Source organism: Antechinus flavipes, chromosome 3 (assembly GCF_016432865.1).
Source record: "Antechinus flavipes isolate AdamAnt ecotype Samford, QLD, Australia chromosome 3, AdamAnt_v2, whole genome shotgun sequence".
Lineage (NCBI taxonomy): Eukaryota > Metazoa > Chordata > Mammalia > Dasyuromorphia > Dasyuridae > Antechinus > Antechinus flavipes.
This window is the reverse complement of record NC_067400.1, coordinates 615435297-615451345: the sequence shown is the minus strand read 5'-3', so window position 1 is coordinate 615451345 and position 16049 is coordinate 615435297. Positions and strand designations below refer to the sequence as shown.

General features: G+C 40.8%; 1 protein-coding gene across 3 annotated transcripts in view; it reads right to left on the bottom strand.

Moving 5' to 3' along the window:
* Nucleotides 1–6620: 6620 nt before the first annotated feature.
* Nucleotides 6621–16049, bottom strand: part of ZC3H4 (zinc finger CCCH-type containing 4) — a 53141-nt gene continuing 43712 nt past the window's right edge. For all 3 annotated transcript variants that reach the window (XM_051989301.1, XM_051989302.1, XM_051989305.1), the window contains 2 exons: nucleotides 7496–7551; nucleotides 6621–7197 (listed from right to left, as the gene is read on the bottom strand). In XM_051989301.1, coding sequence (XP_051845261.1) covers nucleotides 7147–7197; nucleotides 7496–7551 — 107 coding nt within the window. In that variant the 3' untranslated portion in view covers nucleotides 6621–7146. The remainder of the gene's footprint in view (nucleotides 7198–7495; nucleotides 7552–16049) is intronic.

Below are 16049 nucleotides of genomic sequence, written 5' to 3'. Positions count from 1 at the left end.
CCAGAGAGGGTTACAGAGCCTGAATGTGGTGGGCAGAGGGCTCCCACACACTGTGTCCTCCAAGTCCCTCACAGAGAAATCAAAGTGATCGGGGCTGTGGAAGGAGCCAACTGGGCAGTGAGCCACGGCAGGCTCCCCTTTGTCGAGCAGACTGACTGAGAGCAAGGCCGGGGATTCATCCCCGAGCCCAGATGGGTCATCTTTCAATCCGTTGGTCCAAAGAAACTCACCCTGGATAATTACTGTCATTTTAGCAGGAAGCCTTTGATGCCTCCTAGAATTTGCCACAGGCTTACATCCCAAAGAAATCTTAAAGAAGAGAAAGGGACCTGTATGTGCAAGAATGTTTGTGGCAGCCCTCTTGGTAGTGGCCAGAAACTGGAAACTGAGTGGATGTCCATCAATTGGAGAATGGCTGAATAAATTGTGGTATATGGATATTATGGAATGTTATTGTTCGGTAAGAAATGACCAGCAGGAGGATTTCAGAAAGGCCTCGAGAGACTTACAGGAACTGATGCTGAGTGAAATGAGCAGGATCAGGAGATCATTATTTACTTCAACAACACCACTAAGCGATGATCAATTCTGATGGACGTGGCCACCTCCAGCAATGAGATGAACCAAATCAGTTCCAATAGAGCAGTAATGAACTGAACCAGCTACACCCAGCGAAAGAACCTGGGAGATGACTATGAATCACTACATAGAATTCCCAATCCCTCTGTTTTTGTCCACCTGCATTTTTTATTTCCTTCACAGGCTAATTGTACATTATCTCAGAGTCTGATTCTTTTTGTACAGCAAAATAACTGTTTGGACATGTATACTTATATTGTATTAACATATTTAATATGTATTGGTCAACCTGCCATCTGGGAAAGGAGATGGGGGGAAGGAGGGGAAAAATTGGAACAAAAGATTTGGCAATTGTCAATGTGTAAAATTACCCATGCATATAACTTGTAAATAAAAGGCTATTTTAAAAAAATAATAAAAAAATAAAAGAAAAAATAAAAATAAAAAATTAAATTAAATTTAAAAAAAAACTTGCCACAGGTGTGATCTGAGAGCATCAGCTGAAAGGGGGCAATTGTTAGAGAGCCTTTAAGTGCCTGCTGTGACATCTTGGAAGACCTACTGTAAACACTTCATTTTACTTAGGAAACTTAGCAGTTAAAAATGCTTTATGTGCCTGCCTACCTGCTTGCTTGTCTCTCAAAAATGCAAATTGATCACGAGACACGGGAGACAGCAGCACAATACGGCCCAGGATCAGGATGCCCTGAGCTCTACAAACAAGGCAAGATGGTAGCAGCTCCAAAGGAACACGAGATGTGCGCATTTACGGCCATCTCCGCTCCAAAGGTTCACATGAATTTTCTGTGTCTCTAGGGTGGAGTCTCTGAGCTCATTTTGGTCAAGCCACAGGATGCCCATCAAGCAGCTTGCTGGTCTGTCTGCCATGTACTAGACACTGTGCAGAATACCCTTAGGGTCCTGGGAGTTTGGGAGGCAGAAAAGAGTCCCCTAGGCCATGGGATGCCAGAATCCAGCTCATAGCTGGGTAAGGGAATCACGGACAAACGTCACGGATGGCTCCAGATTCAGAAGTTCCTAAGTGGAAGAGTTCAAGCACTCCACAGGCCTCCTTCGTTATTCAGGGGTTTCCTCAGCTGCTTCTTTCTTTGCATTGACCTGCCTGGAACCCCAATTTCACCATCTCCATGATAAATGATAAGCTGCTCGAGGGCAGGGACTGTTCAATGCTCTCTTTTTAGTGGGTCCATGGAAGGGGTGGCCGGGGACAGGAGCCACCTGGAGGTGCTGGCCTTCCTGGAAGACTTGATTATGTTTGGGATGACTTAAAAGAGCATGCAGAAGGAGGGCCGGAGGTACACTGGCTTTGTTAAAAAGCAGTCAGGTGCAAGCAGACAAGTTCTGATGACTTGAGTCTGGGTCAAGGACAGAAGTCCCTTAGTGTCTCCTCTGGGAATGATAACCAGTCACAATGTAATAAAAGTGCTCATTCTCCAAATCCATCCAGAGAAAAATCAAGAGAAGAAGATGCTTCTGTATGGGAGAGCTGCCCTTCCCAGACTACCCTCACTGCAAAGGCCCCCAGACATCTCCCATCTAGAGCCCTTCATCATCCAGTTCCTTCATCCCTTTCTGCTCTTCCCCCACTACTACTGCTGCTCTAAATTGCAGCCACTGGCCTTTTTGCTGCTCCACAAATAAGACATTCCATCTCCCACCTGCAGGCATTTTCCTGGGCTGTTCCTCATGCCTGGAATGCCCTTCCTCATCTCTGTCTTCTGTCTTTGCAGGCTTCCTTCAGTCTTGGCTCTCATCTTCTTCAAGAAGCATTAGTAATGCTTAGTTAATAATTCCCTCTGAGATTACTCCCATTTGTCTTACCAATATCTTATAAGTACAGCAGTCTCTTCCATTAAGATGTGAGTCCCTTGAAGGCTAGAGCCAAGTTTTTAATTTTCTTTATAACTCAGCATTTAAGTATCTGATATGCAGGAAGTGCTTAATAAATGCTTACCGGCTTATTGACTTGTCAAACCATTGTTGTTTGAGGTCTAAATGAGATCTCTGGGTTATACATGGATGCCGCCGGAGGCAGGAGAATGAAAGGCAACAGAAATATCTTACATTTTAGGGCAGGAGGGCCCATCGACAGTAAGGAGTGGTGTCCTACCAATTGACTGAGTTCTGGGTATGGAGCCCAATTTCAGATATGGATGAACATAATCCACTGACCTCTATTTTGATAAGGACTGAGCTGAATAACAGGGGCTGCTTTATTTCTATCCTCAGATCCCTAGTACATGATATAGTGGAGAGAAGACCAGCCTTAGAACACATCAACACCTGACAGGAAAGTTACATAACCTTCCGGAGCTCTCTAAAGCATTAAGTTAGAGGAATTGCCCATATGCGTAGACGGATGGGATTTTCAGACTGAGTTTTTCTCACACCAATAGTATCACAGATGTGGACAAAACAACAACAACAAAAAAAACTATAAAAGGTACCAGTTAATAGAAGCAACTGAAAATATAATTTTGATTACTTGAAGCTGAAAAAATTTCTGCATAAACAAAATTAATACACAGGCTAAAAAGGGAAGAGGTTAATGGAAAAAAACCTTTCAAAAAATCATATGTTCTTTATAAAGATCTAGTGTCCAAGATATATTTAAGAAATCAGATAGGTGGATAGAGAACTGGCTCTAGAATCAGAAGGCTCCAAGTTCAAATCCAACCTCAGACACTTGCTGAGGTGTTTTTTGTGGGCTGGTGAATCTGGACAACCACGTAGGAAAGAAATTTGGAATTAAGCCAATGAAGGGGCTAATATGTTCTTACCCTTTGATCCAGAGATTCCATTACTAGGCTTATAACCCAAAGTGGTCCTTGATAAAAAGAAAAATCCCTTATCTACCAAAATATTTGTAGCAACAATTTTCATGATAGCAAAGAAATTAGAAGCCAAGTAGATGTGCATTGATTGGAAACTGGCTACACAAGTTGTGATTCATGAATGCAATAAATATGATTGTGCTGTGAGAAATGATGCATGCAGGGAATAAGAGAAATATAGAAAGATCTCCATGAACTGATGCAGAAGGAAGTAATCCGAGCCAAGAAAACATACACAATCGCTATAATAATGTAAATAGAAAGGAGAACCAGACGCATATAAAATCCAGAGAGAATGTTGCAAAATGCTAAAGTACAAGCTTGACTTGAAAGAAGAAATTGAGAAAACATTCTTAGACACACCCCTTTTCAGAGGTAAGGAGGTTCCTAATTGCATATATTTTTTGCATTATCAGATTTTTCTTGATATCCTGATTATTTAGGCTGATTCTTCCCCACCCCACTTTTTCTTGTCTTAAAAGATACTATTTATTATGTGGGATAGCTTTCTGGAAAAGGAGGGCTATCAGGGGAAATTATGGTGGTATTAAAAAACAAAAAATATCAATAAAAATTTTTAGTTTTAGAAAAGAAACCTATACAATAGCAGCTCCAAGCTCTACTCCCCTTCCCTACCTCAGCAGTTGCAATATTTTTCTCTGTTTAAAAAGAAAAAAGCCAGCCCATTTTCAATATTAATTGATAACACTGTTACTCTACTTACCTAATAAGACTCGAAGTTAATATTCTATTGAGCTGTAATTTTAGCAGTAGCAGCTGTGTTGTTTTGTAAATGTGCCACATTGACATATGTCAACATGATACTTCAGATGTGGACGGTTGTATTCTGAAGGGAAGATGGAGCCTTCATTAGAGGTGGGGTTTTTTTTTAATTCAATGTAATATTAAAAATTGTTTCTATTTAGAGTAGCATAAGAAAAATTTTAAAAGTGAAATTTATATATTTTTGTCTGAAACAATTTTTAAATGCTTTTGAAATGTTTTTGGGGAAAACATATCCAGAGCATCAAGAAGGGCCCAGTGAGGAATAAAAGAAGAACCATTGCTAGCTTAAATGCTATTCCTTAAAAATGGAGATTCCAGGAGGAAATGACCAATGCTTTAGTCATCAAGAATTAAATCCCTAGCCAGAATAGAGATTTCCCAGAGGGAGGAGATAAGATGATAGAATATATAGTGGTGAAAGGCATCTGCAAGGGTTAAGTTCATACCTGGCCAAATTATATTTCTTAGGCAACAAAAGGCCAGCCAAGCCCAGAGACAATTGGAAAGGGAGCTCCCAGCAAAACCAATGACAGCACAGGATAACCCCAGGACAACCAGGGGATGAACTAAAGTATAGTACACTGAAGTCCTCATGTTCAGGGGTATCAAGACTGGAAGCTTTTCTGAACAAGCTCCTGGGTGGGGATGAAGCTCACTGAGCACAAACCAACACACAGATCCTAATACTCTTTCCTACTCTTTCCTAAGATACAGAGAGAGACAGGTCTAACCCTAAGAGACAGACTGGGCAACTGAGACACCATGCTATGTCAACCACTTTACGAAAAGTATAGCATTGCACATAGACCCTCACGCAAAGCCTCAATTCAGGAACGAAAGCTAAAGAGATAAGTGAATCAAAGAAAATACCAGACAATATCAGAAATTATTGTACTACTAGGGATCCCCCAAAAAAGGAGAATATAACACAGTAACAACTAGAACCAAAAACTCAACAGAAAAAAAATAGCTTTTTTCCCCAAGGACTATAATAGAATACCAATGTAAGAGAATAGAAAGGAGAAGTTTCTTATTGGAAAAAAAAAAAAAAACTAGAAGAATAAATAGCTTAGAAGAGAATATGATAAAGCTTACCCCAGTAAAGTATTCACCACAAAACTAAAATAGCCCAAACAAATCAATGACATCGTGAAACAGTAATAAATATTGGAACAAAAATGAAGAGATTGAAAAAATGGTAGAAAATTTAAGATATACATATATATGTTTTAAAAAATCAACTGACGTAAAAAAGAGGGGAAGATAATTTTTAAATCACTGGACTTCCTGAAAATGATTTAAGAAAAACCTAGGTTCTACATTCCAAGAAATCATCAATGAAAAGTAGCCATATTTATTAGAATCAGAGGGCAAAGATAAGAAAGAATCTGCTAATCACTTCCTAAAAGGAACTCCATAAGGAAAAATCCCAGGAATGCTACAGTCAAAATGCAGAGCTCCCATGTCCAGGAAAACACATTGCAAGGATTCAGAAAGAAGCAGTTTCAAGTATCAAGGCACTCCCAAGTAGGCTCATACAAGACCTGGAAGCTTCTTCCTTAAATGAAAGGAGATCTTGGCAATATTCTAAGAGGCAAAAGATAAAGGCTTACAGCCAAGAATAATTTACTGTTACACACACACACACACACACACACACACACACACAAAGTTTAATGTAGACGTATATGAAACTCAATAAAAATACAACCAAAGATAAAAAGGTAAGTTGTTAAAAGAGAAGAGGAGGAAGGTAGATAAATAAAAACAAATTCCTCATTCCTAAAGGGGAATAGGAAAGATTAAAAGGGAAAAAAATAAAAAAAATACATGCTGAGAATTAGAATCTAAGGAGTAGGACACCTGAGATAATAATCTCTTAAACAACAAGGAAATGTTTGAACCCATTATGATATATGAATGCAATGGAATATTATTGTGACATACAAAATGACAAAAGGAACAATTTCTGAGAATCCTGAATAGTATGAACTTGAAGGAGAATAAAGTGAGTAGAACCAGGAGAATTTATACAAATACAGAAGCATTCTAAAGGAAAAATGCTTTGAAGAAGTTAAGAGCTCTGAGCCATGCAATGGTCAACCATGTCTCCAAAGGCCCTGTTACTCACCCACCCCCTGAAAGAGAAGTGATATATAAGGTAAATAATCACATGTTTTGGGATAGGGCCACTGTAAGGATTCTGTTTGCTAGACTCTATTTTCATCAAGATGTGTTTGGGTTTTTTTTTTTTTTCATTTCTTTCAGTTATTAATAAAAAAGGGAGACAAAGAGTTAGCAAGAGTAATAAAAAAAAAAGAGGGCTATTGAAAACATTATTGAAAATGTGTTGAAGAGAACAAAAGGAAGTACTGAAAGAAACACAGCTAAGCAGGACAGTTTTCAAAATAACATAGAATTTATTATGTACTTTTTTTTAAAAGCAAGCAATACGAGAGTCATGATTTCATATAGAATCTTTTTTGTGATCTGTTGTACGTATGGAAATACTCTTAGGGCAGGAGGTTAAGTTCAAAATAAAAAAAATCACTTTTTAAAAAGTGCTGCCAATCCAGGGAAGACATAAGAAACATATTTCCTTCTCCTCTTTGCAGAGAGGAAAGGCTATGGCAGAAAGAGAGGGGTGAGAGGTGGGAACGTGGCATAAACCGCTGGCCTTAGTTGTGTATCGGTTTAGCTGAATTTTTCCCCCCTCTGATTTTTCTTTTTTTTTAATCCTTTGTAGAAGGGACAGCTCACTGGATGGGGAAAAAGGTAGGGACATATTAAAAAATGAAAGCGATGTAAAAACAAAAGTTATCCATTACAATTCTTTAAAAACAAACAAGTATGGCTAGGCATTTTGGAACCTCTTTTGAAGAGTGCCCCCAGGAGCAATATGTTTTTGCAGCTTTGCCACCATCCTTCATGCCCAGAATGAGTGTGGACTGGGGAAGCGCAGGAGCAAGACGAAACTCTACAAGAAATGACAGAAGAGAGGGTGCTGTGAGCCTGGTGGAATCAAGCTTCCCACCCCTGAGGACCTTGTACACTTGAGGGAGTGGCTGGGGAAGAGCTAATGGCTCACCCAGGACTGTATTCACCCATAGTCAATCCTACGCGGGGCCTGAGAAAGCACAGCGACCTCAAGACTTCCACAAGGACTTTGCTCCTTGGGGCCAAGAGAAAGTTCCAGGTCCACTAGCAGCAGAGGCAGCAGGTCTGCATCAGGGAACGCGTCCAAGGGAACGTGACACTGACTTTCAGGTACTTACCTGGAGGAAAGAAGCATCAAGAAGCCACCAAACCTGGCCACCATCACTTCTCATCTCTAGAAGGGGAGAAAAAATATATATAAGTGCAAAGAAGACCTTAGAGTTAATCAGCATTGGACCAAATACAGTAAGATAAAATTTGGGTTAAAAAATATAAATATTTATACTTATAAATATACTTGTACTTATAAATACAAGACTACTTGGAGTCTAGCGGGATAGTCACTTATCTGAAAAAATGTGTGAGATTGGGGCAGCTAGGTGACAAGAGTGAATAGAGCACCAGTCCTGAAGTCAGGAGGACCTGAGTTCGAATCAGACACTTCCTAGCTGTATGACCCTGGGCAAGTCACTTAATGCCAATTTCTTCAAAAAAAAAAAATGTGTGGGATTTAGTGGACCACAAACTCAGTCTAAGTCAGCCATATGGTGTGGAAGCCAAGAAAGTTCCAAGGCTGAATTAAATGAGGCATCATATATTCCATCCAACCTGGAACATCCGAGCCGGTACAGATCTTAAGGGAGTAGAATGTCAAGAGCTCAGAAGGTTCTTGGAGCATAGAATTTCAAAACTGGGAGGGACCTTAGAACACGGACTGTCAGAACTGGGGAGGTCCTGAGAGCACACGATTGGTCAGAATCTGAAAGCACAGAACGTGACATAGTTGGAAGGGACTTTAGAACATACACAGACTATCACAGATAAAAGGAACCTCAGAACAGAGAATGTCAGAGCTGAGATAGAACGTAGAATATGAAACATAGTAGATCAGAGCTAGAAGGGATCTAGTCAATACTTTATAACGGGGGACTCAACCATTTTGGGGTTCTGGAGCCTTTTAGCTATTGGTCTGGTGAGTCCTAAATAGTTCTTTTTAGGCTCATATTTTTAAATGTATAAAATAAAATACATAGGATTACAAAGGAGATCAACTACTATTATCAAAACATTCAAAAGTCCCTGGGCATCTCTACCTGTGAACCCCAAACTAAGAATCTCTGGCTTAGAATACAAGCTGTCAGAGCTGGAAGGTTCCTTAAAATACTGAACACAAAATGTCATAGCTGACAGGAAACTTGGGATATAGAAAGTCAGAGCTACGAATGTCCATCAAAATGTTCAGGTGCGGCTGAATAAGCTGTGGTATATGATTTTGATGGAATATCACTATACTCTTAAGAAGATACATGATCTATCTATCTATCTATATGATTATGTAGAAATGAGGAGCAGGATACTCTCAGAAAAATCTGGAAATATTTCGATCAATCGAGGCAAAGTGAAATAAGCAAAACCAGGAGAAAATGTACACAATAACAATATCATACGATTACCTTTGATTTAGCTTATTCTCAGCAATACGATAATCTAAGGTAATTCCAAAGGACGCATAATGAAAAACACCCTCCTTAGAAAGAACTGATCTCAGAATCTGAATGCAAATTGACGTAATTTTTTTTTTACTTTGTTGTTGGGTGTTTTTTGTTTTTTGGTCTGTGGTTTCTCTTATAACATGACTAATATGGAAATGTTTTGCACGACTGCACACGTATAACCTATATCGAATTGCTTGCCTTCTTAATGAGGGCAGAAGGGAGGGGGAGAATTAAAAACTCAAAATTTTAAAAGACTTAATGTTGTTTTTAGATATATTGGGGGGGAATTAATTGTATACACGCATATATGTGTACACATATGTGATACATATACATGTGTATATGCAGATATAAATATCTATATCTATATACATATGTGTCAGAGCAAGAGACCTGAAACTATATACTGCCAGGATTGAAGAGGTCATTTGACCAGAAATGTTTGATCTGGAAAGGGCCTTAGAATATAAAGAGATGAGTGTAGACAGTAGCTTTCTTCTCTCTCCCCACCTAACTTGTACTAAAGTGTTTAACCCCTCTCTGGATTATCTCCCCTGAGGATGACTACCACCTTCAAAGGCAAAGGGCACTCTGGGAGTCCACACTCCTAAAACCATGACACACAAGCTCCCACAACTGAATTTCCATCATCCCCCATGCTTGCTGCCCTCTGGTAGGCAGAGATCATGGACTCCAAGCTGCTGTTCCTTGCCTCAAACTGCTGATCAGAGCTGGCTAGTTTGTCTTTTTAAGGGACACCAGGGCATCTCCAATATTTCCCCAGTTAGTGGCCAGACTCCTTTTTTAATTTAATCAAAAACTTTTCTCACATGTGAAAAAGATGTAGATTTGTCCCTGTACTTGGCTGGCCTATTAGTACCTTGTTATGTTTATTATCTGCCCTTTAATTGATAGGATTATATAAACCAGTTAAGGAAGTAAGGCTCTCCAATGATTATATAGAGGATGCAAGTAGTTTCTATTAAATAATCTTTTGTGAGGTCCCAGGCCTTCTCTATACAGCAGGTGGCGCTTACACTCACCCCTAAACACATAATTATGAAAATTTGACAAGTTTTTATAAAGTTCCTTAGAGTCTTACATTCGTCTTGGTGTTTATAAAAGTGTGAACCCACTCAAACAACAATAAGAAAAAAGGGAAAAGTAAAACAACTAACAGTAGCAAAATAGTATAAAACACAGAAAAGACAGAGGGGAAAAAATTCTAACCTCCTGCAATGGGAATTCTAGTCCTAGAGATGATTCCAAGTACAGATGGGATGGCTGCATGGAACCTCAGAACGTGGAATGTCAGAGTTGGAAGGACTCAGAATAGAGTATGTTAGATCTGGCAGAGGCTTAGAACGTGGAAGGTTAGAGCTGAGAGGGACCTTGGAACATAGAATGTTAGATCCGGGAGGGAGACCTTAGAACAGAGAAAGTCAGAATTGGAAGGACCCTTAGAACAGGCAATATCAGAGCTGGGAGGAACCTTAGAACATGGAAAGTCTGATCTGGAAGGGACCTTAGAACCAAAAAATGGAGCCATTAGGGCTAGAAAGATCTGTGTAAGATAGATAGCTAGAATTGTCAAAGCTGAAAAATTACTTATGCCTATATCTTGTAAATAAAAAGCTATAAAAAATAAAATAAGCACAGATAAAAAAAAAAGGATAGATAGCTAGGAGTTACCTCCAATCATATAAAACGAAAGATGAAAAGAATTGAGTATATAATATAAATAGGTTCAATGGGGACTGATGCATCTATTCTTGGCAGTCAGATAAGGTTCCATCTTGTAGGGATTTTCAAAACTCATTTTGTTGCCTTATGACTTTGAACCCAAATTTTCATCGGGGAAAAGTTATCACAATCCGGTTCATTTCCCAGGTAGATATTTGGCGCCCACTATTTCACATAGCTGTGGTTTTCAGCCACCTCCTCTTCCCAAGTACAATATAAACAACTCGAGGACAAGGACTGTTTGTTTGAATCCCTAGTGCCTGGCACAGTGCCCGGTAATTAGTATGGCTTATTGGTTTAAACAATCGAATAAAGAAAATGGAACTTGGACCTGAATGTATTATTTGTCTTGAGGAGGAGGAGGATGGTGGTGATAATGATGAGGGGGAATAGAGACCGGAGTTGTGATTTCATTGGTTAAAGAGACTTCCAGGTGAAGAAATTCCCTGCGCCAGGACAGGCATTCCTGCCTATAACCCTAAAAGGGAGCTGTCCAGGGACATACAGCTAATAGGTATCAGGGGCTACACTTTAATATGCCCCTAGAAGAATTCCATCTCTTTGAGGGCAGGAATAGCTCTTGACTGTGTCTTTGTACCTCCAAATACAACAGAAATAAGGCATGCTTAATAAACACTGATTGGATTGGATTGGAAGGTGATGTGTGCCATCTGCTGGAGATCTGTGGAACTGCATAAACCAGCAAAGGAGAGGAGCAAAGGCAGTTGAGCAAGGAGCAGCAAAAAAGCAGCAAACACCCCCTACCCCCCACCCCCTACCCGAGGAGTCCCATTCGGGGCAGCTCTGTAAGTCACAGACATAGAAGGCTCTCCAAAAGCCAGCCCTTGAACTAGTTAGGCAAGTTCCTTCCACATGCACTGACTCGTAAACAAAATTACACTTTGGAGTTTTGCAAGCTTGAATGCTCGGAATAACCTCAGGGAAATGGCCGACACTGAAGTTCATCCGGTGGGTAGAGGCAATGCACCACGTCTCTACCACCAGAGAGCTGCCGGGGAAAGTCCGGGTTCTGTCCGGATCGCAAATCGGATGAGAGGAAGATGTAGAGGGCCGCACTCTGGAGAAGTCTACTTAAAACAAGGATACTTACAACAAGGCGTTAACTCAACGGAACTGATGAGATGATGGTTCTCTAGTTCCATAGATCTAGTATGATATAATATGATCACTCTAGTATGATATAATGACATAATCACTCTAGTATGATATAATGATATAATCACTTTAGTTTGATATAATAACATAATCACTCTAGTATGATATAATGACATAATCACTTTAGTTTGATGTAATGATATAATCACTCGTTTGATATGATATAATCACTCTAGTGTGATATGATATAATCACTAGTGTGATATGATATGATCGCTCTAGTTTGATATGATATAATCACTCTAGTATGATATAATGATATAATCACTCTAGTATGATATAATGATATGATCACTCTAGTTTGACATAATGATATAATCACTCGTTTGATATGATATGATCACTCTAGTGTGATATAATGATATAATCACTAGTGTGATATGATATGATCACTCTAGTATGATATAATGATATAATCACTCTAGTTTGATATAATGAGGTAGAGTTCCAGCCCTGTACAGGAAGTAATATAATATAATATAATGTCGATCCAAAAAAGTTCCCGCAAATTTTGGCTGCTGTCACAAAAGTGTCGTTTGAAGAGCTAGGGAGATGTTAGCCATGGTGTATCCTGGGTCCTAGCCAGAGATGGTTCTAGAGTCATATTTCATGAGGGTCCTGACAAAATCGGGATGCGGGTGAGGAGGCGGAGGAGGGAGGGGATATATTTAGGCATATACAGAATATATACGAACTGGGACATATGAGGAATGGCCATTAGGGATGTTCAGCCAGGAAAAGAAAAGATTCGGATTGGGGGGCAAGAAAGGACATGTAACATGTCTACCAAAGTACTGGAGCGGCTTTACGTTAGCCAGCTTTGTTTCACTGGGCACACAGGGCAGAATGAAGAATAATGGGTGCATGTTTTGACACAAAAGAAGAAAATTTTGATATACCGAGCTATTCAAAAGTGAAATAGGCTGCTTCAGGAGGTAATAAGGTCCCCATCAGTAGAGGTCTTCCAACAGAAATCAGATAAACCACTTGTGGGGAACAGTAAGAAAGGATTCCTACTTGGGGGACAGGCTGGCACATGACCTCTGAGGTCCGTCCCCATTCAGAGATTGTGAATTAAGCCAAGCCAGGTCCGTCTCTCCCCAGGTTCGTTGGGATCCCTCGAAGGAAAAGGGAAATACAAAAATATTCCCCTCAGAGCCTCGCCCCAGTGTCTTGTGTCCCACGGTCCCACAGACCTTCCAGAGAAGTCTTCACTAGGGACAGTGGGGGACACGTGAATTCCCAGTTCTGCCATTTATCCCACCCCCAAATCCTGGGCAGGTGACCTCCCTGGGACTGAGCTACTTCCATGCTTTTCTATCTTTTGCATACATGAATTTCACTGAGCTTCACTACCACGGAGAGATAGCCATCATCCCCATTTTATAGATGAGGAAATATAAGCTCAGAGATGAAACACATTTGCTCCAAGTCACCCAGTGGTATTGGGGGCAGGATTTGATCTCGTATTCCTGAATCTAAACCATGACTTTCCCTAACTTTCCACAAGGAACATCTGTGGTTGCTGAATCCCACCAGTAAAAGCCATCAAGAACTTAAGAGCCTAGAGTTAGAGCTAGAAGGGATCTCCTTCAGCTGAGAGTAGTGTCTTACCCCATGGGGTCATACAACTGGTCTATGTCAGAGGCAAGATTTGAACACATGACTTTGAGAACAATTCTCTTCCTATCTCACGCCCAATAAACCTCATCTTGTCCCCTACGAGAAGCAGTGTGGCCCAGTGGATACAACTGGGCTTGGAATCAAGAACCCATGAGTTGAAATCTCATCTCCTGAACTGTTACTACTTGTGGGATCCTGAGGCAAGTCACACGGATTCAACGTTCTCATTTGGAAAATGGGAATAATGCCGACTGAAGCTCCCGAGGAGGGTTTCTGAGGGAAGACCAGAGGACAAGTGATTTCCGACCCATAACGCTCGGTGGATGTGACGTCGGCTGGGGTGATGATGGAGAACAGATATCCTGGGCTGACTGAGAAACGTCTCTGCCGTGAGTGGAGTGACAGTGACAGGTGAGAGCTTGGAGGGAGGGACCCTTAGTCTGTATGTCTGATAGAGCAGGCTCAATCATCGTGTTGGCTAGCATCTTATGTGGCACCTGCCCACTGGCATAGCAGGAGCCCTGGAGGTGGGAAGCGCCGTCATCATAATCCCCATTATACAGATATAAGGAAACTGAGGCACAAAGAGTGCTTTGCTCAGGGTCACCCAGCTAAAGTTAGTGCCTAAGGCAAAACTTGAACTCAGGGGTTCCTGACCCCGAGTTCTGGGCTCTAGCCCCACTTTTCCTCCCGTGTTACCTAGCTGTGGCCCTTTAGACTAAAAGATAGAACACGACTCTGATGGTGATGTGGAAAAATAACCTAAAAAGGGTGTGTATATGTATATGTGTGAACACGAGGGTATCTGTGTCCATATGTATATACCTGTGAATGTGTATAGACATGTGTGACACACACGTGTATATGTGCCATATATGTACACATGGCAGTGAGGAGGCCCAGTGGATAGAACGTGGGCCAGGAATCAGGAAAACCTGCGTTCAGAATCTGATCTCTGACACTGTGTGACTTTGGGCAAATCCCTAATTCCTATTGCCTCCAAAAAACCCCAACACATATATGTATATACACACATATAAACATATATGTATACACATTCCTATTTATGCATGTATATATGTAAACACACATACAATGCATCATACAGTCTCCACAGCAATGGCGTCAAAACTCCAATAAAAAATGGTTCCCTACAGATAACAAACCGACTTAGAAAACTACAAATTCACAATTTTCTACGTTGAGATGTACATTTATTTTCAGACATTTCTCAGTTCCATTTTAATCTGCTTTGGACAGCCCTTGGGATTTGGGCTCTTGCCGGCTGCTCATTAAGCGGCCCCTGATACCTGCTGGCTGTACGACTCTGGATATGTCACTGCACATTGGAGTTCGGGGCCTCAGACCGCTTTCTAAGCCCACCCCCTTTATTTTAGTTTTCTTTTATTAAAAAAAAAAATAGGAAAAAAAGAAAAACGGGAAAGGAATCCAAAACAAAACAAAATAAAACCAAAAAGAAGCGTGTCGTGTGCCCAGCAGAACACCAGGGAGGAGTAGGCCATCCCCTTTTCAAATAAGCTGCCCCAGGGGACTTCTCGATGCTGTGATCACGGGCCCGCATGAGTGGGTACGGTGCCATATATCATCATTATCTATTACATGTCTCCCACAAAAGTCTAAAAATAAAGTCGCGCTCCCTCCCACTTTCTACTAATTAGATTATGCTTTTAAGGAAAGCTCTGTCACAAGAAAATTGTGTTTGGTCATTAGAGAACCAAGGAGGCTGCTAAGATTGGAAATGTTTAAACGTCCACCGTGGGATTAGAGAGACTGGAAATTGAAGCTGTCTAATTTTGTCTGAATGGAAGTCAAGACTTTTAACTTGATGAGTCGATATCATGCTAGATTAGTGACTGATCAGTGGACGGAGATCTGCATGGGGAGCGAAAAGGGACCACATTTGAGATTTTCTTATCATGGGAAACCCCTGGAGCCTAGCAGCTGCTCTGAGATTTAGCATCTCATCGCCCCGAGTGACGTTCTGCGGGATGAGGCAGACAGTACCTTGAACCTGGGTTTTCCCGAGCTCCGAGATTAGCTTTCTACTGGACAGCCATGCGTGGACACCCTCATAGATAACATACTTAAGTAGTGATATATCCCTGTGTGGACCTCATCATCACAGAGGAGGGGGAAATTCACTCTGACAAGGATAGACCTCAACCACTCTATTACTCGGTAGATTTGCCCGAGACTCCCTCCAGCTGAAGTTATTTGCCTTCTGTTGGAAGCTGGAATCGGGAAGATTTGGTTTTTCAAAAACTACTTTCCAGCACTTAGTATGGTGTGATTATGAGCCCTCCAGACCTAGTTTTCCCCTCTATAAAATGGAGTTATTGGTACCTGTTCTATCAACTACACAAGGCTGTGAGGAACCCTCTAAAAAGTAAGTAAATCACTCGGTAAACCTTAATGCACAATGTTAGTGATTGTTGCGACAGCTCTACGGTGATATAAATAATACGATATCTACGTAATATTGAAAGCAACGCCATAATTATAATTCAGTACATCTGAGGCCATACATGTGGGTTCACCACATCCTGTACAACTTAGCCAGACTCATTAATTACTGCAGCCGAGGGAAAAGAAAAAGCAAACTGTGAGGGAGGAA